Source organism: Trichomycterus rosablanca, chromosome 7 (genome assembly GCF_030014385.1).
Source record: "Trichomycterus rosablanca isolate fTriRos1 chromosome 7, fTriRos1.hap1, whole genome shotgun sequence".
In the NCBI taxonomy this organism is placed as follows: Eukaryota; Metazoa; Chordata; class Actinopteri; order Siluriformes; family Trichomycteridae; genus Trichomycterus; species Trichomycterus rosablanca.
This window is the reverse complement of record NC_085994.1, coordinates 39,204,190-39,230,366: the sequence shown is the minus strand read 5'-3', so window position 1 is coordinate 39,230,366 and position 26,177 is coordinate 39,204,190. Positions and strand designations below refer to the sequence as shown.

At 43.6% G+C, this 26,177-nt stretch overlaps 1 protein-coding gene across 2 annotated transcripts in view; it reads left to right on the top strand.

Annotated features, from left to right (window-relative positions):
- The window catches only part of grk5l (G protein-coupled receptor kinase 5 like), a 46,144-nt gene extending 20,634 nt beyond the window's left edge, over positions 1-25,510 (top strand). Inside the window, exons 2-16 of one of the 2 annotated variants that reach the window (XM_062999494.1) lie at positions 4,945-5,040; positions 5,745-5,857; positions 12,821-12,898; positions 13,037-13,134; positions 13,824-13,916; positions 14,002-14,065; positions 14,175-14,315; positions 14,425-14,615; positions 16,859-16,896; positions 16,983-17,072; positions 17,203-17,411; positions 19,275-19,412; positions 19,510-19,647; positions 20,012-20,143; positions 21,621-25,510. In XM_062999494.1, the coding sequence (XP_062855564.1) occupies positions 4,945-5,040; positions 5,745-5,857; positions 12,821-12,898; positions 13,037-13,134; positions 13,824-13,916; positions 14,002-14,065; positions 14,175-14,315; positions 14,425-14,615; positions 16,859-16,896; positions 16,983-17,072; positions 17,203-17,411; positions 19,275-19,412; positions 19,510-19,647; positions 20,012-20,143; positions 21,621-21,695 (1,694 nt within the window). In that variant the 3' untranslated portion in view covers positions 21,696-25,510. Of the gene's footprint in view, positions 1-4,944; positions 5,041-5,744; positions 5,858-12,820; positions 12,899-13,036; positions 13,135-13,823; positions 13,917-14,001; positions 14,066-14,174; positions 14,316-14,424; positions 14,616-16,858; positions 16,897-16,982; positions 17,073-17,202; positions 17,412-19,274; positions 19,413-19,509; positions 19,648-20,011; positions 20,215-21,620 lie in introns of both variants that reach the window. The other variant, XM_062999493.1, reaches the window with a different exon arrangement.
- Positions 25,511-26,177: the final 667 nt, after the last annotated feature.

The window sequence follows — 26,177 nt, the reverse complement described above, 5'->3', positions numbered from 1 at the left end:
CACACACACACACACACACATCAGTGTGAAACACACACACACACATCAGTGTGAAACACACACACACATCAGTGTGAAACACACACACACATCAGTGTGAAACACACACACACGTTCCCGTCTTTTGCTTCACTCAGAGCTGCTTTTATTTCGCCACGTTAAGGACCCCTGTGGGCGTGGCCGGCTCTTGCGCTGACCAGTCGTGCGCTCTACACACACAGGAGTGGACGAGGATTCTCACCTTCATGCTGCTGCAACAGCGACTCCTACTGTCTGGTTGAAGTGCCAGCATGAGGAACACGTAGAGTAAAGCGTGTTGTTCCAGACACACTGAAGCGTTCTGTAGGAATTCAGTCTGTCGCTGGTTCATATGAGGAGAAAACGTGTGTGTGTGTGTGTGTGTGTGTGTGTGTGTGTGTGTTTACATTACGTTTGTGTGAGGGAGGGGCAGTAAGGCATCTGAGTAACCCCGCTGTGGGTAGAATGACGTCCGTTCCGGGGGGCTGGGGTAGGTGGGTAGCATTTCGGGGCAGGATTTCCAGCGCAGGCTGAGCGAGGGAGCCTCGTGAACCCGGTGGTTTCTATCCAGTTCGGATGCAGGACGGCGGTTATTTTTTTGTTTTCAGTTTTATGGTGGTGATGTCATCGCTGTAAAACACGGGGACGCAGGGCGTGGACGGACTGGAACACATGAAGCACAGGCGCCACACCCCAGTAAAAACATCAGGGTACAACTGGTGCCTCCAGTGTGTGGAACCTTCTCTTGTTATAGAGCCGAAATATTTCGACCACACCCGCTGCTAGCAGGGTCTCTAAAATCAGTTCTTATAAATTAATGAAATGTTTCTGACCAGGGTTCCTGTTCCAGGTTCCTAAAGACACGGGTTGGTTGGCCCAGTACGGATCCCAGACTTTCGGGATAGATGGGGGCGTCCATTGTGAGCCAGGCCTTCTTGTCCAACGTCTCTGCTTGACCTAAATGGTCACAAATTTCCATAGATACACTCCAAAACCTGGTGAAAATAGAAGAGTGGAGGCTGTTATCGCTGTAAAGGATATATAAAATAAAATATTGCATCCATTTATTAGATTTTTTCGATTCACCCCAGCAGCGTTTAAATAGGGTTAAGGTTGCTCCAAATTGTTTTGTGTCAGGTCTCGCTTTAGGGTCATTGGCATGCTTTAAAAGGAAAGGGCATCAGGCATTCCCTAAACTATTGATGCACGAAACTTCCCTTCTCAGAAACTGAAGGACCCGAGCACAGATTTCTCCTCCACCACACTCTAGTGTCCGGTGGTGCTGTCCTTTACTCCTCCACATCAGGTCCTTATTTTTGTGCCCAGGCTTGGAAATCTGATCCTTGAAGCTCCTGTGGAAAAGTTCCTGTGCTAATGCTGCTTCCGGTGGCAGTTTAGAACTCGGTAGTGATGCTTCCAAGCTCAGCTTTACTGAAGAAGATCGATTTGAGAGTTTTAATAGATGCTGTGCAGACCTATAAATAGAAACCAGATCTGATTAGTAGTGCCAGGGCGGCACGGTGGCCCGGTGGGTAGCACCGTCGCCTCACAGCAAGTAGGTCCTGGGTTCGATTCCCAGGTGGAGCAGTCCGGGTCCTTTCTCTGTGGAGTTGGCATGTTCTCTCCGTGTCCATGTAGGTTTCTTCCCACAAGTCCAAAGACATGCAGTCAGGTCAACTGGAGCTACTAGAAATCGCCCCAGATGTGTGTGTGTGTGTGAGCTGTGCGTTTTGTTTCCTATTTTTAGCCAGAAGAATCTGACCCACTGCAACCCTGACCAGGATAAAATGGTGGTAAAACAGACTAAATGAATAAATGAATGTTTTAAAGCTGCTGCCTTTTTTTTTTTGACTGGTCGTAAACGTGCACAAGCAGAGTGTGTGTAGTGTGTGTGTGTGTAGTGTGTGTGTGTGTGTAGTGTGTGTGTAGTGTGTGTGTGTGTAGTGTGTGTGTAGTGTGTGTGTGTGTGTGTAGTGTGTGTGTGTGTAGTGTGTGTGTGTGTAGTGTGTGTAGTGTGTGTGTGTGTAGTGTGTGTGTGTGTGTGTGTGTAGTGTGTGTGTGTGTGTGTGTGTGTGTGTGTGTGTAGTGTGTGTGTGTGTGTGTGTGTGTGTGTGTGTAGTGTGTGTAGTGTGTGTGTGTGTGTGTGTGTGTGTGTAGTGTGTGTGTGTGTGTGTGTGTGTGTGTGTGTGTGTGTGTGTGTGTTTCTAGACAAAATAGTACAAGATTTGGGGAGGGGGGTGAATACTTCTTCACACCGCCGTTCCCTCCAGGATGTGAGGTGTATCACGGCCGGCACCTCCAGTTTAATCGCAGCGTTATGAATGTGTTCAGTGACAGACTCCCTCGGAATGTTCCTCGCTTCCCGGGCTGCGTCCCAAATCGTCCTGGCCGCCTTCCACCGGCTCAGCGCTGAATTATGAATCGAGCTGGAACCTAATGGACCCTTCCAGACCAACAGAGAGCTTTTAGCATGCGCTCGCTAACAGGAAATGGCCCATTACGGGAGATTAGCGCGAGTGCGGCGGCTAAAGAGGAAGCAGCTGGCGGTTATGGGACGTCAGTCATGGGCGGGACTGAACATACATGTAGCTACACACACATGTATGATCTGTATCTGTATAGACTTCACATGGTTCTCCAGCATCCAGAGGGCTATAGTGTGGTATCTAATCCACCCAGTGCATTGTGGGAACAAAATGTTTATGGCTGATGCTGTGATGCGGCAGGTGGATTGAGTACACAGCATTATTTTATCACTTACTGTACAATAATGTCTGTCCAGACGCCACTGAGATTCAGATCTACCTGCACCCTGTGTTTCACCCTGTGTGGCTCTGACCACAGCAACCCTGACCAGGCCGAATGATTGAATTTAGAGGATCGGGTGCATTTTGGTGGCTGGGCGCCCCCTATCAGGCATGATTGGCGGTGCCTGCAGAAGACAGAATCGGCCACTAGTCTTCTGGGTGGGAAAAGACGGGACTAAAAAGTGGGCGGGGTCTTGGACGCTGTGTAAGGACCCTTGTGAGTAGTCCGAGGCGTCTGTACAGAAGCGCGTGACTCTTCATGCGCGAGACTGGCCTTACGTGTGAATCCACTGAGGTATGGGAGAATAAGAAGGGATCGGAGAGAGGCGTGTCGGGCGAATATACCCTCCTCGGACGCGATCGGGGTCCCCGGCAGCGGAAGACTAATCGGCACAACATGTGAGCATCCTTTAGCATGCGAGTCTGCCATGTTTGTGTTGTTTTGTGTGTGAGCAGATGAAATGTGGGTGGAGTTTAGCTCTAGAGGAGGATTGTTTATAGCACTACAGCTACAGTAAACAAGCCGGTCGGGACCGTGTGTTCATCTGTCGTGTTGTTTTGTTTATTATGTTTGATCCACTTGCTTTAATCATGTTGTTTAACAGCCGGGTTTTACTGTCTCGTCCTGGTCAGGGTTGCGGTGGGTCCGGTTTCCACTGGATGCCATTTGTTCTAGGCATCTGAGCACTGTGTCACCTGAGCAGCCACTAACAATAACATATTGTCTGGTGCACTTTCAACTCCTCATCATAATACAAGTCTGAACACACACACACACACACACACACACACACACACACACACAAGCCGGTCGGGACCGTGTGTTCATCGGTCGTTGTGTTTTGTTTATTATGTTTGATCCACTTGCTTTAATCACATTGTTTAACAGCCGGGTTTCACTGTGTCGTCCTGGTCAGGGTTGCGGTGGGTCCGGTTTCCACTGGATTCCCTGGATGCCATTTGTTCTAGGCATCTGACCACTGTGTCACCTGAGCGCCCCAAACACCAACTATAGCGATTCAGATCTGTTGTGTTCGGGAGAGTAACGTGTGTGTGTGTGTGTGTGTGTGTGTGTGTGTAAGAATGAGTCTTGACCCCAGGAGCATGTAATAGCATGAGGCAACTGTTAAAGTACTCACACACACACATGCCGGTCGGGGCCGTGTTGTTTTGTTTGTTATATTTGCTTGTTTTAACAGCCAGGTTTCACTGTGTCGTCCTGGTCAGGGTTGCGGTGGGTCCGGTTTCCACTGGATTCCCTGGATGCCATTTGTTCTGGGCATCTGATTACTGTGCTAAACGATTCAGGTTTGTTGTGTTTGGGAGAGTAAGAACAATAACATATTGTCTGGTGCACCTTTAACACAACAGTGTGTGTGTGTGTGTGTGTGTGTGTGTGTGTGTGTGTAAGAATGAGCCTCGACCCCAGGAGCATGCAATAGCATGAGGCAACTGTTAAAGTACTCACACACACACACACACACACACACACACACACACACACACACACACACACACACACACACACACACACACACACACACACACACTCTCGCTGCAGGACTGAATGACGTATTGCTGTGTTCGTCCCTTCGGAAAACTCAACATTCTTCACTGTACTGGAAGTCTCCGTCAGCTGGGCTGCGTTCCAAATCCAGCTCAGAAACATTCCCACTCCGCTCTCTGAACGTGCGCTGGAGTAAACCGAGCTTCAGCGGAAGATAATAGCTCCTCAGATCGATGGCTGGCGTGGTTTTTATTGCGTTCGCCGTGTTTTTCTTCTCCTCCGTGCGCTCCCGCCGCTCTGGTGCTTCTCGGTAGCTTGTTCTTCTCGGAGCAGGTCTCCCCTCTTGGGAGGGTGGGCTTATTTTTGCTCGGCGCTGACGCAAGAACCAAATCACTCGCAGTCCAACCACACACACACACTGGCACACACACACACACACAAGTAGGCGATGCAAAGCGTTTCCATATGGCGGAGGAGATTTTCTGAATGAATTGAGCGTGAATCAGACGCGGCCTCTGTGAAAGCTGGCGTCGGCCTGCAGGAGCGGAGGAGCGTTTATTATTTTTTTAATGTAAACATCTTCTCATCTTCTCATCCTCTCTCTCTCTGCAGGCGGAGGAGGAAAGCGGAAAGGGAGGAGTAAGAAATGGAGGGAGATCCTGCGCTTCCCCCACATCAGCCAGTGCGTGGAGCTGAGCAAAACCATCGGTAACACCATACGATCCTGCGCCCACACCTCACCTGCACACTTCAGCTCCGGAGGGAGTTTCGGGCCCCCAAAACACTTCACACGTCGGGCCCCTGGCCTCACCTCACCCTGTCACATCGCAGATTTTAGACAGTCACAGTAGACAGTCAGAACCGGGCGGAGAAAGTTCCAGGATGGCAGCTGTGGCATCATAATTCTCTGTGCCCGTGTAAATAGGGCTAGTTTGGCAGCACCAAGGTCAGAAATGTTTCCTGAAGTTTTGGTGCATTTAAAGAGCCACAGGATTAATCCCCCAAATCTCCACTCAATTAGCTGCTAAACGAGTCACTGTCCACAGTCGGACGAGCTTCACATCAGCTGCTGCTTTCTGGCTTGGCAGCCTGTGCTGGTGAAGCTCTCTCGACTGCGGGCGCTTTTTTAGAGCAGAGACGAGATTTCATTTCTATCACTTCGTCATTCAGTCACAGAAAAAGAACAGCTACAGAAATATCTCTCTCTCACACACACACACACACACACACACACACACACACACACACACACACACTCACACAGACTTTTACCCACTCACACCTTCTCCTTTCACACCTACATTTATAGTCAAAGTGTGAATTATACGGCCGCTTATATTTACTAGCATAGGTCACTAAACCGGTTCATTTAAGTGTGTGTGTGTGTGTGTGTGTGTGTGTCTGTGTTACAGAGAGAGATTACTCCAGCCTGTGTGAGAAGCAGCCCATCGGGCGACTGTTGTTTCGGCTGTACTGTGAGACCCGACCAGAACTGCAACGATGCATTCATCTACTGGATGCCATGGTACACACACACACACACACACACACACACACACACACACACACACACACACACACTCCTGTATACACACAGACACTAACATACAATTTAATACATGTTTACACACACACTCAAAGATGTATACACACCCTTATACACACACATTCATATATACACACACTCAAACACACACACATATATACACTTACACATTCATATACACACACTTATACTCAAACACACACACACGTATTTACACACACTTATATACAAACACACACACTTGTGTATATATACACACACATATCTCTCTCTCTCTCTCTCTCTCTATATATATACACACACAACTAATTGATACACATACATACACACACTCAAACACACACATTCTTATATACACACACTTTAACACACATATTTGCACATGCACACACACACACTTGTATACACACACACACACACACACATATATATATATATATATATATATATATATATATATATATATATATATATATATATATATATACAGTGCCTTGCAAAAGTATTCAGCCCCCTTGAACTTTTCAACCTTTTGCCACATTTCAGGCTTCAAACATAACGATATGAAATTGTAATTTTTTGTGAAGAATCAACAACAAGTGGGACACAATCGTGAAGTGGAACGAAATTTATTGGATATTTTAAACTTTTTTTAGAAATAAAAAACTGAAAAGTGGGGCGTGCAATATTATTCAGCCCCCTTGCGTTAATACTTTGTAGCGCCACCTTTTGCTGCGATTACAGCTGCAAGTCGCTTGGGGTATGTCTCTATCAGTTTTGCACATCGAGAGACAGAAATTTTTGCCCATTCTTCCTTGCAAAACAGCTCGAGCTCAGTGAGGTTGGATGGAGAGCGTTTGTGAACAGCAGTTTTCAGCTCTTTCCACAGATTCTCGATGGGATTCAGGTCTGGACTTTGACTTGGCCATTCTAACACCTGGATACGTTTATTTGTGAACCATTCCATTGTAGATTTTGCTTTATGTTTTGGATCATTGTCTTGTTGGAAGATAAATCTCCGTCCCAGTCTCAGGTCTTTTGCAGACTGCAACAGGTTTTCTTCCAGAATGGTCCTGTATTTGGCTCCATCCATCTTCCCATCAATTTTAACCATCTTCCCTGTCCCTGCTGAAGAAAAGCAGGCCCAAACCATGATGCTGCCACCACCATGTTTGACAGTGGGGATGGTGTGTTCAGGGTGATGAGCTGTGTTGCTTTTACGCCAAACATAACGTTTTGCATTGTGGCCAAAAAGTTCGATTTTGGTTTCATCTGACCAGAGCACCTTCTTCCACATGTTTGGTGTGTCTCCCAGGTGACTTTTTATAGATATCTTTGAGAAATGGCTTTCTTCTTGCCACTCTTCCATAAAGGCCAGATTTGTGCAGTGTACGACTGATTGTGTCCTATGGACAGAGTCTCCCACCTCAGCTGTAGATCTCTGCAGTTCATTCAGAGTGATCATGGGCCTCTTGGCTGCATCTCTGATCAGTCTTCTCCTTGTTTGAGCTGAAAGTTTAGAGGGACGGCCGGGTCTTGGTAGATTTGCAGTGGTCTGATACTCCTTCCATTTAAATATGATCGCTTGCACAGTGCTCCTTGAGATGTTTAAAGCTTGGGAAATCTTTTTGTATCCAAATCCGGCTTTAAACTTCTCCACAACAGTATCTCGGACCTGCCTGGTGTGTTCCTTGGTCTTCATGATGCTCTCTGCGCTTTAAACAGAACTCTGAGACTATCACAGAGCAGGTGCATTTATACGGAGACTTGATTACACACAGGTGGATTCTATTTATCACCATCAGTCATTTAGGTCAACATTAGATCATTCAGAGATCCTCACTGAACTTCTGGAGTGAGTTTGCTGCACTGAAAGTAAAGGGGCTGAATAATATTGCACGCCCCACTTTTTAGTTTTTTATTTCTAAAAAAAGTTTTAAATATCCAATAAATTTCGTTCCACTTCACGATTGTGTCCCACTTGTTGTTGATTCTTCACAAAAAATTACAATTTCATATCGTTATGTTTGAAGCCTGAAATGTGGCAAAAGGTTGAAAAGTTCAAGGGGGCTGAATACTTTTGCAAGGCACTGTATATATACTAATTCATACACATACTGTACATACACACCCTTATACACACACATTCATATATACACACACTCAAACACACACACACGCACATTTACACTTACACAATCATATACACACACACAAACTAACACGCATATTTGCACATGCACACACAATCATTTACACATTCATATATATACACACTCATTTATACGCACACAATCACATATATATATATACATATATAAATATACACACACACACACATACTACTACACACTCAGTACTCACATATTTACACATACACACACTCATAAAGATGTATACACACCCTTATACACACACGTTCATATATGCACACACACTCATATATTTACACTTACACATTCATATGCACACACATGTATACACACCCTTATACACACACACTTGAACACACACATTTATGCACACACACACTTACACATTCATACACACACACACTTATGTACAGACACATACTCATACGCACACACACACTCACATATTTACACTCACACACACACACACATATATTTACACACCCTCCACTGTAGATTGTACTACAGTAGACCCTTCTGCATTACTGATGTTTATACGAGCGCGGCGCTCACACACTCGAGGTCTCCATGGTACGAATGGTCACTTCCTCAATGTCATTTCCTCTACGTACCCACCCAAAACAGGTGGTCCTTCCTCTCATTCAGATCCCGAGCCTCAGCGCTTCCAGGAAGAGACGTGGTTGAGTTTCAGACTGAAGAGCTTCAGCTGAACTGTGATGGATTGTTCTGAAATAAACATCACTAAATTAAAGCTCCAGGTTCCGCTCGGGTCCTGCTCTGTAGATGCTTCATAACGTGTGTTTATCTTCATCAGGAATAACAAACTGGGGGGTCAGTAGAAGGTCAGGTCGAGAGTTCTTAACATGATGCCTCAGTTGATCTTAACTTTGCTTGAATCCTGCTGCTGCTCCTACTGAATATTTATTATTTAATTACAGACTGTATTTTTATTAAGTGAATTCTTTGTTTGGGAAGGGGTCTTATGAGCCAGCACACTTCTGCTGAGATCCTGGTCTGTGTACATAAACATGATAGGCTCTGTCTGGGGGGGGTTGTGGATGGGTGAAGCCCTGTGATGGACTGGCGTCCTGTTCAGGGTATTCCTGCCTTGCGCCCAGTGTTTCCTGGTGGAGCTGGACCCGCCGTGACAATGTAATTTTGTAAAAGGGGAAACAGATTATTTACTCTGATAATTAGGTCAAAGGTGGCTCGGCGGTTAGGGTGCTAGACTAGTAATCGAAAGGTTGTTGGGCTGAACTGTTGGGCCCCTGAGTAAGACCCTTAACCCTCAATTACTTGCAGTGTAACTAGTTACAGTTGTAAGTCGGGTTTAAGAGTGTCTCTTCCCCGCTGCGATTAGCAATTTTCTGGACTGTCTGGGCATCTTCACAAGTGGAGTGGGGGGGATAGCCACATGAAGCTTATTGTGTCTCTCCGTATGCGATATGACTCTGCGTGGGAACCCAAGCAGTGGCCGCTGATTGGACTCGTCTCTGAGGGGGCATGTGGTGATCCTGCTGTCCTTGATCAGGTCAGGAGTTGTGCAATTAGCTAGCCAGTGCTGTTAGCAGTGTGTTGTTAGCAGTGTGAACTGGTGTGTGAGCTCAGACCCTTACTCAGACCCTTGTTCAGTATCTCGTTTCCCGTCTAGACGCCCCCCCCGGTTCCCTTCATTCTAGACGCTTGTCTGTCCACTTGGCTATTACATGGGGGAGGGGGGTCAGGGTGCAAACACACCGGATCCATGTGGTCAGTGTCAAAGAGTCTGTTGTCTGTTCAGTCCAAACACTCACCCATTAACCCCCTCGGTTCTTCAACACCCCATCACTTCATCTGCGCTCATACAGTTAGAGCCTGAATGTTTATTACAGTGTGTGTGTGTGTGTGAGAGAGTGTGAGAGAGTGTGTGAGAGTGTGTGAGAGTGTGTGAGAGTGTGTGAGAGTGTGTGTGAGTGTGTGTGTGTGTGTGTGTGTGTGTGTGAGAGAGAGAGTGTGTGTGTGTGTGTGAGTGGGTGTGTGTGTGAGAGAGTGTGAGAGTGTGTGGGTGTGGGTGTGTGTGTGTGCCATTTCTAAATACGCTGTAGTGAAATTAGTAGTAATGCTGCTAAAAGAGTGTGTGTAACATATATGTTCAGGTGTGTGTGTATGTGCGTGTGTGTGTGTGTGTGTGTGTGTGTGCCAGCCATGTCTAAATATGCTTAAGTGAAATTTGTAGTGTAACTAATATCAATGCTACTGGAATATGTTCAGGTGTGTGTGTGTGTGTGTGTGTGTGTGTGTGTGTGTGTGTGTGTGTGTGTGTGTGTGTGTGTGTATTAAGACACCAGAAGGAATGAGCCTAGGGGGCTTTATGAGGCCCCTGCTGACGTCAGAGACTGGTGGGATCATTCGAGACAGTTCTGTGTGTGTGTGTGTGTGTGTAAGTTTGAGCATATGGAAGCAAGTGAATGAGTGTGTGCACTATGGGAGTGTGTGCACTATGGGAGTGTGTGTACAGTGTGTGTGTTCACTGCTCCACACTCCTCACTGTGTGATTCATTACTGGCTGATAGATCTTTGGCTCTGTGCCTGATTACAGTCAGTAGATGGTGCAGCTGGGGGATTAGTTACAGCATTAGGAAGTTGAATGCTGTGTTGGATGCACATACTGCCGTCACATCAACACCTGGCCTGCAGTGAAGCTTCTCGCTTACGATCATCGACACTCGGTGTCTGGAAAAAAGTTTTGAAGTGTCTGAGATGATGGTGCGAGGATCCTGTAACAGGAGAACAGCGCTCGCTTCACTGCGGCAGTTATGTCCCATTACTTCTGACAGGAAAAATAACTGTGTGTGTGTGTGTGTGTGTGTGTGTGGTGGAGTTCTTTCCTTTCGGTTGTCCCTGCCCTTTTTTTAGATGAGTGTATGGTGAAGTGTTAAGAGGAATGGAAAACATTTCATCCTCCTTACACACACACACACACACACTCCCGCTATGTAATGACGTGTGATGTGTGTGTGACGCTGCTGCCCCGTGCTGCGGCTCTCCACAGATTCCTGCCGTGTTGACGATCTGGTTACCAAGCAACCAGAGGTCACACACCACGGCTTCATAAAGCATATGCTAGTGTGTGTGTGTGTGTGTGTGTGTGTGTGTGTGTGTGTGTGTGTGTGTGTGTGATTCACATTGTAGACACTGGACGTTCCCCAAACCTCACACCCTGTGCACTATATAGTCAATGTGGACGTGTCCCAAACTATATAGTCACTATATAGTCAATGTGGACGTGACCCAAACAATACACACCGTATTTACCATGTAGTCAATGTGGACATGTCCCACACCACACATCCTATTCACATATAGTCAATATGGATGTGTCCCAAACCACACACTACTCCCTACGCAGTGTACTATATAGTGAGCGTAGTTTGGCTTGGTCACATAAACACCACCACATGTGAAAGTGTTTCAAACTCAAACCCTAGTTATGGTATAATCGATGTGGATGTGTCCCAAAAAACACACCCTATACACTGTATATATTTAATGTGGATGTGTCCCAAACCACATACCCTATGCACTATATATAATCAGTGTGGATGTGTTTCAAACCACACACCCTATGCACTGTATATAATAAGTGTGGCTGTGTTTCAAACCACACACCCTCTGCACTATATATAATCAGAATGGATGTGTTTTAAACCACACACCCTCTGCACTATATATAATCAGAATGGATGTGTTTCAAACCACACACCCTCTGCACTATATATAATAAGTGTGGATGTGTTTCAAACCACACACCCTATGCACTATATATAATCAGAATGAATGTGTTTTAAACCACACACCCTCTGCACTATATATAATAAGTGTGGATGTGTTTCAAACCACACACCCTCTGCACTATATATAATCAGAATGGATGTGTTTCAAACCACACACCCTCTGCACTATATATAATAAGTGTGGATGTGTTTCAAACCACACACCCTCTGCACTATATATAATCAGAATGAATGTGTTTTAAACCACACACCCTCTGCACTATATATAATCAGAATGGATGTGTTTTAAACCACACACCCTATGCACTATATATAATCAGAATGAATGTGTTTTAAACCACACACCCTCTGCACTATATATAATCAGAATGGATGTGTTTCAAACCACACACCCTCTGCACTATATATAATAAGTGTGGATGTGTTTCAAACCACACACCCTATGCACTATATATAATCAGAATGAATGTGTTTTAAACCACACACCCTCTGCACTATATATAATAAGTGTGGATGTGTTTCAAACCACACACCCTATGCACTATATATAATCAGAATGAATGTGTTTTAAACCACACACCCTCTGCACTATATATAATAAGTGTGGATGTGTTTCAAACCACACACCCTATGCACTATATATAATCAGAATGAATGTGTTTTAAACCACACACCCTATGCACTATATATAATCAGTGTGGATGTGTTTCAAACCACACACCCTCTGCACTATATATAATCGATGTGAATGTGTCCCGTTCGTCCCATTATTTGTCATATAGGCCGAATACACCCCGTCCTCCTTCTCACATTGTAATTTTAGATGCCGAGTAGAGGAAAATAGTGCACTACGTATTGAAGAGAGTTTAATTCGAGACAATCGGGTCATTTTAATCATCAGTAGGTTTCATTATTAGTTCTGTTATAAACAGTCATGAGGATGATGATGAAGTAGATGATAAATTGAAACTGAATTCTTGTCACCGTGGTAACCGTGTAACCTTCGGGACTTTTAGGAGGATTACGAGGTGACGCCGGACGAGAAGAGGAAGAGTCGAGGAGATCAGATCATCAAGAAGTTTCTCACCAAGCAGGTGGGCCTTAACTTTGGTTTCCATTAGAGTAATACTACATATGATGTGTAAACCCGGCTATGTGTTAAAAAGTGTCACCTGTATATATATATGTGTGTGTGTGTGTGTGTGTGTGTGTGTGTGTGTGTGTGTGTGTAGTCACCGGAGTGTGTAGACGTCGTGGAGGGTTTGGCCGAGCACTGCAGAGAAAACCTGGAGCTGAGTCCATGCAAGGAGATCTTCAGCGACTGTCGCAAGTAAGAAACACACACATGCTTGTATACTGTACGCTATATGGCCAAAAGTATGTGGACGTCTCTCCTAATTAATACGTTTAGCCACACCTGTTGCTTATAGGTGTATTAAATCAATTCTGTGCTTTGAAATTGGTGGCAGCAGTTTGAAAAAGTCCACAAAGTCGAATCAGTTCATCTGGACACAAGTTTGTTGTAGAGAACTTTGGTTTGGGGGTTTTGTTTCTCTACAACAAACTTGTGTCCAGATGAACTGATTCAACTTTGTGGATTTGTGTACCTGGATTATTGAGCATGCATCAACAGAGTTTGAAAAAGGTTTTTATATCCATGTTTTCACTTGAACTGAGCCCATGGTGTAGTTTGATGGGTTGGTTGTGAAGAAACTCCTGTGGCCTGTAAAGAACTGAACAACTTTGGAATGAATTGGAACATTGATTGCTTTCTTGAAGACCCTCTCGTCTAACATCAGTTGACCTTGTCCGAGGGATGCGTCTTCTTGCATTTGCTTTTCCAGCATGGACCAGAAGACGTCGCCAGAGTGCACAGGGGAATTAATTCATATTAAGGACCAAATTGGGACAATTTTTTATAAACATTCTCTATCATGTCATCGTATTTTACAATAAACAGAAATAAAAGTAAAGAAAGTGTGTTAGTAAGGGGGTTTGGTTCTTGTTTTTGTGTGTTAGGGCTCTTCATGACTACCTGAGCGGCGCTCCCTTCTCCGACTATCAGAACAGCATGTACTTCGATCGCTTCCTCCAGTGGAAGATGCTGGAAAGGTCTGATTTAAAATTTTAGTTTGTTTTTTGTCGTGTGTTTATTAAATGTCTGTGTTTAGTAAAAACTGCTGTGGTGTGATTGCAGGCAACCGGTTACGAAGGACACATTTCGGCAGTACCGGGTCCTGGGAAAGGGGGGTTTTGGAGAGGTGAGGAGCTGTGTGTGTGTGTACTCAGGAAAAAAAAACCCTGCTGTATGGGGGGTATTTATAGTAGCGGTAGTTTGGCGGTATTGGTAACGTACGTCCCCGTGTGCAGGTATGTGCGTGTCAGGTGAGAGCTACAGGTAAAATGTACGCCTGTAAGAAACTGGAGAAGAAGAGGATAAAGAAGAGGAAGGGCGAGTCCATGGCACTGAACGAGAAACAGATCCTGGAGAAGGTCAACAGCAGATTTGTGGTACGTCTCATTCTTCCTCATCTCCGTCACGTCTGGCTCACGGTCAGAGTTCCAATTAATTGACGGCCGTGTAATAATTTATGTCTCGGTTCCTCCTCTCGTCCGCTAGGTGAGTTTAGCGTACGCGTACGAAACCAAAGACGCATTGTGTCTGGTGCTGACCATCATGAACGGGGGCGACCTGAAGTTCCACATCTACAACATGGGCACGCCGGGGTTCGAGAAGGATCGCGTGCAGTTCTACGCTGCCGAGATCTGCTGCGGCCTCGAGCACCTGCACCGAGAGTCCATCGTCTACAGGTACACACACACACACACACACACACACACACACACACACACACACACACACGTACACACTCGCACCGAGAGTCCATCGTCTACAGGCACACACACACACACACACACATGCTTGTACACACTCGCACTGAGAGTCCATCGTCTACAGGTACACACACACACACACACACGTACACACTCGCACCGAGAGTCCATCGTCTACAGGTACACACACACACACACGTACACACTCGCACCGAGAGTACATCGTCTACAGGTACACACACAAACACACACACACACGTACACACTCGCACCGAGAGTCCATCGTCTACAGGTACACACACAAACACACACACACACACACACACGTACACACTCGCACCGAGAGTCCATCGTCTACAGGTACACACACACACACACACACGTACACACTCGCACCGAGAGTCCATCGTCTACAGGTACAAACACACACACACACACACACACACGTACACACTCGCACCGAGAGTCCATCGTCTACAGCTACACACACAAACACACACACACACACACACGTACACACTCGCACCGAGAGTCCATCGTCTACAGGTACACACACACACACACACGTACACACTCGCACCGAGAGTCCATTGTCTACAGGTACACACACACACACACTCGTACACACTCGCATTGAGAGTCCATCATCTACAGGTACACACACACACTCGCACCGAGAGTCCACTGTGTACAGGTATACACACACACACACTCGTACACACTCGCATCGAGAGTCCATCTTCTACAGGTACACACACACACACACACACGTACACACTCGCACAGAGAGTCCATCGTCTACAGGTACACACACACACACACACGTACACACTCGCATTGAGAGTCCATCATCTACAGGTACACACACACACTCGCACCGAGAGTCCACTGTGTACAGGTATACACACACACACACTCGTACACACTCGCATCGAGAGTCCATCTTCTACAGGTACACACACACACACACACACACACGTACACACTCGCACAGAGAGTCCATCGTCTACAGGTACACACACACACACACACGTACACACTCGCATTGAGAGTCCATCATCTACAGGTACACACACACACTCGCACCAAGAGTCCACTGTGTACAGGTATACACACACACACACTCGTACACACTCGCACCGAGAGTCCATCTTCTACAGGTACACACACACACACACACACGTACACACTCGCACAGAGAGTCCATCGTCTACAGGTACACACACACACACACACGTACACACTCGCATTGAGAGTCCATCATCTACAGGTACACACACACACTCGCACCAAGAGTCCACTGTGTACAGGTACACACACACACACTCGTACACACTCGCATCGAGAGTCCACTGTGTACAGGTACACACACACACACACACTCGTACACACTCGCACCGAGAGTCCATCGTCTACAGGTACACACACACACACAAACACACACACATGCTCGTACACACTCGCATTGAGAGTCCATCATCTACAGGTACACACACACACTTGCACCGAGAGTCCACTGTGTACAGGTACACACACACACACTCGTACACACTCGCATCGAGAGTCCACTGTGTACAGGTACACACTTGTACACACTCGCACCAAGAGTCCATCTTCTACATGTATACACACACACTTGTACACACTCGCACCGAGAGTCCATCATCAACAGATGTTTGATTTACGGAGAGCTTAGCATGACTCTCAGTACGCTATACGGCACTCTGTAAGACTCCATCACTGCCAAACAAAATCAGAAGGTCTGAAGAACTCATCATCCAATCACACACAGTCCTGAAATGATCAGTCATATGGAAGCTCTGTCCAGTCATGCAGATCCTAAGAACAGAATTAGTGGGCACTCAGGTGGCATAGAGGTCTAATGCGCCACATAAGTGTGTGAGAGCTGCCTTACACACAGTTGGGCGTGTTTGAGGGAGGGAAGGTCCCACAGGTTCTCTTCCTGGAGTCTCCGCATATATGGGATCTCCGGAACTGATCTAGACACCTGCATGTATATATATGTATGTATAGGATGGGGGGTGGAGTCTTATGGGGCTTAGCGTGTCTCTCCATATGTGCTACGGCTGGACACGTGTCAGAGGGGTCGTGGTGGGGTGGTGATCTGACTTTGCTTAATCAGATCGGAGGTTGTCCAAGCAGCAGCCTATTCACCATTGGGAATTGGATATGTCTAATGTGTGTTTTTTTCTCCACAGGGATTTGAAACCGGAGAACATCCTGTTAGATGATAACGGTAAGCAGATCCGATCTATCAGGAAGAAAGACGTGAACGTTAAAAATGCAGGATTTAGATTCTAACCCCCCTTCTCTCTGCTGCAGGCCACATCCGGATCTCAGACCTGGGACTGGCCATCAAAGTGCCTGATGGAGAGGCGATCCGGGGTCGAGTGGGCACCGTGGGGTACATGGGTACGTCAGCAACCTTAAAACCACAAAATCCAAACCCACAAAATCATGTTTTGTTGTTTTTGTAATCATGTGATGTGGTGGCCCTGTCATGAGTATGATGATGATGGTGGTTTGCTGTTTTGATCGGCAGCTCCGGAGGTGATCAATAACGAGCGCTACAGCATGAGTCCTGATTGGTGGGGTCTGGGCTGTCTGATCTACGAGATGACGGCCGGCCGGTCGCCCTTCCGTGCCCGTAAGGAGCGAGTGAAGAGGGAGGAGGTGGAGAAACGGGTGCAGGAGGAGGAGGAGGAGTACAGCGACAAGTTTACCGAGGACACCAAAGCCATCTGCAGGATGGTGAGAGGAACCACACTGGAAACGTTTCAGTGTCTGATTTTAACATGGATAGAAATAATTCTTTATTAAATTCTGTTACTGTAGGAGTCATTTCTTAAATAAACACTTAAAAAATGAAAACTAGACGTGATCTAATATTACACACAATACATCTAATAATACATACAACAATAATAATGCTATGCACAATAATAAAAAAATTTATTATATAATAATAAATTGTTATAATAATAATAATAATATAATACAATATAATAATATAACAATAAAAAATAATATTCGTAATCATATAGTTATAATATTAAAAAGAATAACAACAAAAATAATAATAATAAAATAAATAATAATAAAGCAACACTAATCAAATATGTTTATAATAAATAGAAAACAATAATAATATTTATCATAATAAAAATAATGATGAAAATATTAATATAAAAAGCCGAGACTTAAGAAATAATAAGAATAATAACTATAATGATAATAATAGTATAATAACAATAAAAATACAACTACTATTAATAATCATATAGTTATAATATTAAGAAGAATAACAGCAACAATAATAATATAAATAATAATAATTGGTGCCCAGGTGGCGCAGCGGGATATTCCCCTAGCACACCATCGCTGAGATTCTGAACTCCTCGGTTTGAAACTCGGTTGTTGCGACCAGTCGGCTGGGTGCCATCTGGCGGGCACAATTGGCAGTTCCTGCAGCAGATACTAATTTGCCACTGTGTCTGCTAGGGTGGGATGACCGGATTATGTGGGTGGGGTCTTCAAACACTGTGTAGGGACCCTGATTAGCAGATAAAGACACTTGTGTAGAATGCATGAGCAAAAAGAAGGGGTCTGCTAAGGGCTGAGCACGGGTCGGAGGAAGCGTGAGCAGCAATATACCCTCCTCGAATGCAATCAGGGATCCTCAGCAGTGGAAGACAGATTAACTACGTTAAACCGGGAGAAAATGGGAAGGAAATGCATAAATAAATAGAAAAAAACTAAACTAATATTAATTATAATTAGTAACTAAAATTAATAACCATATGCTTATAATATTAAGAGGAACAACAACAATAATAATTATATAAATAATAATAGTAATAAAATAAATATTAATAACAAAGCAACACTAATAAAATATAGTTATAATAAATAGAAAACAATAATATTTATCGTAACAAAAATAATAATGATGACAATATTGACAGTAAAAACTATAAAGAATGTTTGGCTTAAACAGAAGAGGTGATAGGTCAGTCAGGTCAGAAGTTTACATACACCGTTCTTTTCTGCAACATATTAGACTGCGTTTCATACAGTTTTGTGGGCTTTCTGAAAATCTGCAGGGTTGTTTGTCGTTTATTTCTTCTTTGTATTACTAACTACGGTATACTCTGTAAGCGTCTTTGGGTTGTTAAAAAAACGCTATAGAAATGTGATTTATTATTAATATTATTAAAAAATATACAAACACCAACTTAACGTGGTGGTGTAGAACGTTCTCTAATGTCGTTGAACCTTGTGACAGTGTAAGTTGAGCTGGTTTGACAGCATTTATTAAGATGTACATGGAACAGTGGTCCTTTGTCAAAGATAAGGGAGAAAACCCAAACTGTTGACTGATGCTAGGAGGAAACTTGGATCAGAAGCACTAAATACAAATATACAAATACAAATATAAAGCTATTATGAAGCCACGGGTTAAAAGGCTGAGACCACTTTAGAGAGACCACTGTTCCATGTTCTTTGTAATGGTGCGGTCAAACTAGCCTAATTTATATGGGCACAGAGAAGTTACAAGCTGTAGTCAATCTCAACTTGACTATAGTTTGCTGATGTATTTGTGTGTTTGAGCAGCTCTTAGCCAAAGACCCTAAGCAGAGGCTAGGCTGTAAGGCTGAGGGCGCGGCGGAGGGTAAAGCTCACCCCTTCTTCAAGAACATCAACTTCAAAAGACTAGAGGCTGGAATCCTGGAACCTTCCTTCGTGCCTGATGTGAGTCCAGCAGATCTTCCGTTGGACACGTCGAACATGTTTGACCTATGTGTTTACTGAATGCTCTAAACGCTACCTCTCAATCTACCTTCTGCAGCCCAGGGCGGTCTACTGTAAGGACGTTCTGGACATTGAGCAGTTCTCAACTGTTAAAGGAGTGAATCTGGACCAAACCGATAATGATTTCTACACCAAGTTCGCCACCGGCAGCGTCTCCATCCCGTGGCAGAATGAGGTCTGTATCTCTGCATGGTCAGACTTAAACACGGTCAAAGTCACGAGGGTTTGTTTTAGTATCCCTGATGTGGTGAGATTGTATCTAGGGACAAAGTACGTGCTCACCATTTGAGTTCTCTTACCGTGCTTGTGTGTAACAGCACAATGTTTAGCTTCTATATTAATCCTACAGCATCTGTTTACTCTGTAATGATTAAACATTAACAGGAATCAAACTAATAAAGCACTGATAGTGTCTTCGTAAATGTTCTACTTGTTTGAAATGATTAGAAAATAATGTCATGGTCGTTTTTATCTCCTCTGTGCTTTATAATAATAAAAGTGTGATTATTTATTTTTTTTCCCTCTTGCTTGTGCTGCAGATGATCGAGACGGAGTGTTTTAGTGACCTTAACGTTTTCGGGCCTCTGGGTATAAGATCTCCAGATCTGGACTGGACTCTACCGCCCGAGGCTCCACGCCGCAGCCTGCTGGACCGAATCTTCAGGAGAAATGTGAGGATCTCCTCCTCCTCACATACAGAGGAACCAGCCCGAGAACACAACAGCTAACTACAGACCAGCAGGTACTGTTCATCCACATGATTTATTCAGGTCCAGTATGTCAGGGTGAGGAAGGGTGGGCACTGATGGTGCTGCAGCTCCCCCTGGTGGATCACTGCAGGCATTAACATTTACTGATCGTTGGTTTAATTTTGGATAATAATAAATATAAGGATAATTTAGGGCTGAATAAAAGGGCCTTGCTTCAGGGCCCAACAGTGCCTGCATGGCAGAGCCGGGATTTAAACCTGCAACTATCCTGTTGGTAACTCACAGCTTTACTCACTAGGCTATCACTGTCCCTATGTTCTAGGAAACTTCAGGATGAAATATGTACGGACTTTTTAAGTTTAAAATAAAGTTTTGGGTATGAATCAAAATTTTTAAGTCAAAATGGGCAGAAAATGGGCTCAAAGAGGCCACAACATGTGTTTGGAAGTCTGAAGCCTTTTGTGCACACGTGTGCATGCATGTGTATCAGGGATCCACTGTCAATCAGTCAAGGTTCATTTTTTTTATTGTGGCTGGACTTTATTGAGACTGTAAAAGGTAAATAAAGTGAGGGACGTTGGGTTTATCTTTGGCTACATTTGATTGTAGTCTGGTTTACCTTTTAATAGAATCAACAAACTTGGGAGACTAAATAACGTTCTGCATTTACAGTGAAAGCTTTTTTTCAGTCAAAACTATTCAACTCTGCTTACTTTAGATTGTATTATGTTGACGTGCATATAATTAAAACATCAAATTATTCATGAATAATTAACCCTGGTTCTTGGTAGAACATCCATAAATGATATCAGAAAGTGCTAATGGGCCTCTGACTCCTCTGCAATCTTTGTCCATTCTTCTCCTTCTTCCACAGTGGTTGGTGTGTTATGAAAAGCTGAAAAAAAGCTAAAATAAAACCTATGTTACTGGTCCTATATAAGAACAGCAATCACTACAAATTGGACACACTTCATTTGAGGCCCTGTCCATACCAATAGGGGATTTTTTCCAAATTTGTTTAAATTTTTTCCTAAAAGGATGTTTGGGAAACCTGTTAAGGCTAATAATGTGGTTGTTTTTGACACTCATACACTGAAAATAATATTTAAATTTAATTTAAAAACACTTAAATACAATTGAAAACAGTTAAAAATCAATATAAAATACTGTACAATAAAACCTGCACTTTACTTCTTTATTGTTTTTTTAATGCTTATTAATTATGAAGTTGCTTGATCTTGGAATACCGTATTCCATTCAATCAACGGAAACGGTTTAAGGATACAAATTTCTCGACAAAGGGCGCAGAGTTTAAAGATTTGAGTTTAGGGGACGTTGAGTTACAAGGTACCGCTGTATAGACAATGTAAAACCAGTCAGCAGCAGTCCACATGTTGTTAAACATAATGAGTAAAGCCTTTTATTTTCTTTCTTTCAGCATCCAGAGGCAACCGTCGCTCGCGTTCGAGTCTCGTCTTCCAGCGTTGACTCTGTGTCAAACTTCGCCCCCTAGTGGACGGACGCCTGCGGGACTACAGGGAACCACAGCGAGCCATGTATAGCGAGAAAAAAGCTCCTGTCCTGCACAGGCTGGCATAGGAGGATGTTGTTTCTGTCCTTGTGTTCGCCGACACTTTCCGCCTGCCGGACGGCAGCAGACGAAGTGACTTTGCTTCGGAGACGATAAAGACGTTTCTTTTTTTTTCATTTACGTTTTTTTTAAATAAAGGACGACTTTCTGTGCTCACCTCATGCTCCCTCAGGATCGCTGGACCAGAATTTTAAAAAACAAACTGACTGACGAAATATTCAACTCTATTATTCAGGGGATTTAAATAAGGCCTCCACAGGGGAACGGGGGGCGAGAGGGTTTCACCCCATCACTTCTGGATGGAAGGCTGACGGAGTGAAATAAAGAGACTCCACACATTATACACACAGGCCTTCAATCACCCACACACACACACACACACACACACACCCACACACACACTTTTACGCTCTTTTACGTTCGATTTTGTCCACATAATAACGACTCGCTGATATGACACACCTCCGACCTCCACATTGCCTTGCATACGTACACTCAGGCCAAAGATACGACACGGATCTGGACTTCAGGTGGGCGTATTTTGTTCCTCGGAGTGAGGTTAGACCTAAAAAATAAGCACAAGTGACCAACAGTCTCTGTTTCTCACTCGTCCAGGTGCGTCACCTGGGAAAAGGAGGGTCTGTCTGCAGACTGGGACGTAAATCCTCACAGAATCCTCATAGAAAGCTTAGAAATCTAGCTTGGCAAGCTACCTACCATCACTAGTAATGATTTAACACATTTATAAGGCAAACATGACCTCAGTCATCCAGTACAGGTTGGTTATCATGGTTATTTCTTGCTAGCATTATATTAAAATTCATTCTTTTAAACAAATATTAGCAGTAAACATGATGATCATTACTAAATGTGGCTTTAAAACCCTCTAGTTAGCATTAGCAGTAATAATTATCAATATGACTTCCAAATCCTCTCAAAGATCTGGTCTAGTTAGCTTATATAAGCCAGCTAGCTTAACTTAACAAGCAAGGTTATATATTTTACTAAAAAAACAAAAGCTAACATTATGTATAGAACACATACTACTTTGTCCTCAGAAATCCTGTCATAATAGCTAACCTGCTAACATTGTCCCTAACATTAGCAAAATCTAGAAAGCAAAGTAAACATTACACATTAACTTGTTAGCTAACTGGTCAGCATTTGTTATAAGCTGTTATATATTAATAAACTAAATACTGATATAAAAATCACCTCAGGTTATGTTGGGTTGTCCGATATTTTAGCTGTTAGCTGTAATGGCTAGCATTAGCAGTGTAGATGCTGCAGTTGTGATTCCTGTTGGTTTTGTTAGCTAGCTTGCTTTCTCATTTAGCAAGATGGCTAACATTAGCAAAACAAACACCCCCCCCCCTCTCCCAACTAAACAATAAATATAAGTAACAAAAGAAATAGTTTTTATAAATGTAAACATTGTCAGGATTTACTCGTGTTTGCTAGCTGGTTTTTGCAGGGACCTTGACCAGCTCAGAAGATGTTTTTTCTGCTCATGTTTACTATCTAGCATTAACGTTTGCTCAGGGGCCCAACAGTGGCAACTTGGCGGTGGTGGGGCTTAAACCGGCAACCTTTTGATTACTAGTCCAGTATCTTAACCACTGAGCTTTCACTGCCCATGTCTATTTGTAAATTAACGAGAGCAGTGAAGACGATAGACAGTTCGAGAAGCGTTAGGAGTTAAAATTATGAACACGTTTCAGCTAGCTATATAAATAGGGGGAAACATTTTGCTAACATTTTTCTTGCCCACATCTGCAGACAGACCCTCACGACTGAAGAAAAAGCTAAAGTGGCTAACAGAGAGCGAACCGCGCGGTCTTGTGATGGTAAAGTTTTCGTGGACTCAAAAATCGTCTTATTTTTCTTTAAAGCTTCCTTATTTTGCCAAACTGACGAATGAGAAACTCCCAGTGAGAATAACGTTAAATTAGTTGTCATTAGCCGTGCTCGTTTTTAGCCACATTAGCATTTTAGACAAAGTGTCCCTTTAAACCACAGTTTTCTTATTTTACATTGTTAGCTTGTATGATGCTAACGCTCACATCTTATGTGCTAAATAACGGAGTACAAGGGAATTAGCCAGAGGTGCTAAAGTGGTGGAGTAGTGAAAGTGGGCGTGGTCTCATCAGACCAGGTGATACTAATTGACAGCACAACAGCCAATCAGAGCGCTCAGTGCAGTTGTTGGATCGCCTCCCTTTAAAATAGAATGAAATAGATCACTAGATTAAAAGTTTTAGCGTATAGGTCTGAATTAGCCTAGCCTCCCTTGGTCTTCACTCCTGCTCATGTCTCTGTGCCGTTGCGCTCATGCTAGCGGAGAATCCTGTCAGGCTAACGTGCCAAAACTGATTGATGTATTTTTATTATTATTATTATTAATTATTATTATTATTTGTTAAGAATGAAATTACGTCGTGTGTCATGATGGGTTCGAAACTGACATGCTAATTATCGGGTAGCTGTGAGACGAGGCGACTGTACTTGTGTTACGGTAAACATTCAGTTGAAATTAGCGCACCGTGGAAGTACCGGCTACTGCAGCTAAAGAAAAAACAAGCTGTTGCATACACTTGTGGATTTTACTCACCGTTTACTCACCGCCGAACGTATTTTGTTCAGTCCAGTTAGCTTAAATTGTGTGTTTAACTCATTTTATTTACACTAGACTTTGATGCTCCTTACAATCACAATCAGTTTTCTATTTTCCAAAACTGCAGTAAACTGTCAATGAGACAAAAAACAAAACAAAACTCTGTGCAGGCGCCTTCAATCAGCCAGCAGAGGTCGTAATTGCATTAGTTATGAGAGAGACCCCATCCGGCTTAGTCCTGCCCATATCTGAACAACAGGCCAATCGTTGTTTATGTGGTTTCTCAGCCCAGCCGGTAGGCAGAGCTAAGGGTTCGATACGATGTATTCAAGATCCCAGCTCTGGTTCCAGCGTGTGTTTTTACCGCTGCGCCCCATGAGCGGCCCGTATCGACCTTGTTTTAATCGTTTTTGTAAAATTATTTTATTGTATTCTCAGAATTATCTAAAATTAATTTTAAATGTCAGTCACAGATCATATCGCCAGTAAAATTTCCCAAGCAAAATGACGTTCTATGTTTTCGTTCTCTTTAGTTTTGCGAAGAGACTCTCACACAAGTTTCATGTCGTGTTGCATCGTGTCGAGTTAAAACAGTTCAGAAAGTCATTATATCAAACAATTTGGTTATAATTTTGGATAATGAAGTCTTTTATGGTGCGTGTTTAATGGTAACACAGTTCCAGTCGCCTTGTCTCACAGTCACACGCCGTTGGAAGACCCGGATGCCTGAAAACCTGACATGTCATATCATCTCCTGTCCACTCATCTTCAGAACTTGGTCAGACGTGTTCTTGGAACACAGCTCTCCTTCCAGTCTCGGTCCCGCTCCCCGAACCGAGACGTTCTCACCGTACTGTTTACACAGCAGCTCAGTAAACCAGGTTCATTTTAACCAGCATACCTCAGCGTACCCGTCCCACTCATTTACCCTCCACACCGAAGTCATTTCAGCTCTCTGTGTTTCTCAGACACTTCTACAGTGGTGATAAGTGCTTTCTTCTAGATTCAGATGTGTAAAGTGGTGACGAGGATTTAGAATGATAACTAAGCTACATGTTTAAGATTATGGCAAAAATAAATGGAGAAAATAAAAGGTTCTTTGATTGTGCCCTATAAAACGTGACTGGTGTGCTGTGTATTACTGAGTGACTGATCGCGTGTGGGTCGTGGTGGATTTCTGAATGATTATTTTGACTTGCGTGTGTATAATGTTAGTAAATCTGACAAATACAGATTTCCTTGTATGTATTTTGAGTTTGGAAGCTTGTTCGGGGCATCAGATCAACTCGTTGTTACTGATATAGCTAACTAGTCTCATTCAAAAGCAGAGCTGTCCTCTAAAGTGAATATTTTAGGGAAAGTTTGACAGAGCGTCCTTGAATCCGAAAATCCTCCAATTCTTCGCCGGACGAAGGTTTTTTTCTGGCCACAAAAGTAACTGATATTTTTTGGATTAATTTCATTTTTCTATGCTAAGGTGGTTAATTCTCAGCATATTTTTTTTTTAGAATTTAAATTTTATTAGATTTTTAAAAAATACATAAAATGTGGTATTCAGCAAACAAGAAGGAAATAACAACAAAAAAAAAGCAAGAAAGAAAAACAAACACACATACATTCACAATCAGGCAGGTATACAAATAAACAAGGCATCTGACAAAAAAAAACTGGCAGTTGTACACCATCTCCGGTACGGTTATGTTCGTTCATCAGTCTTTACAATGTTTGGCTGTGCCCTCCAGACAGGTATTTACTGAAACTATCCCATTGTTCCATGACGTTATCACTTG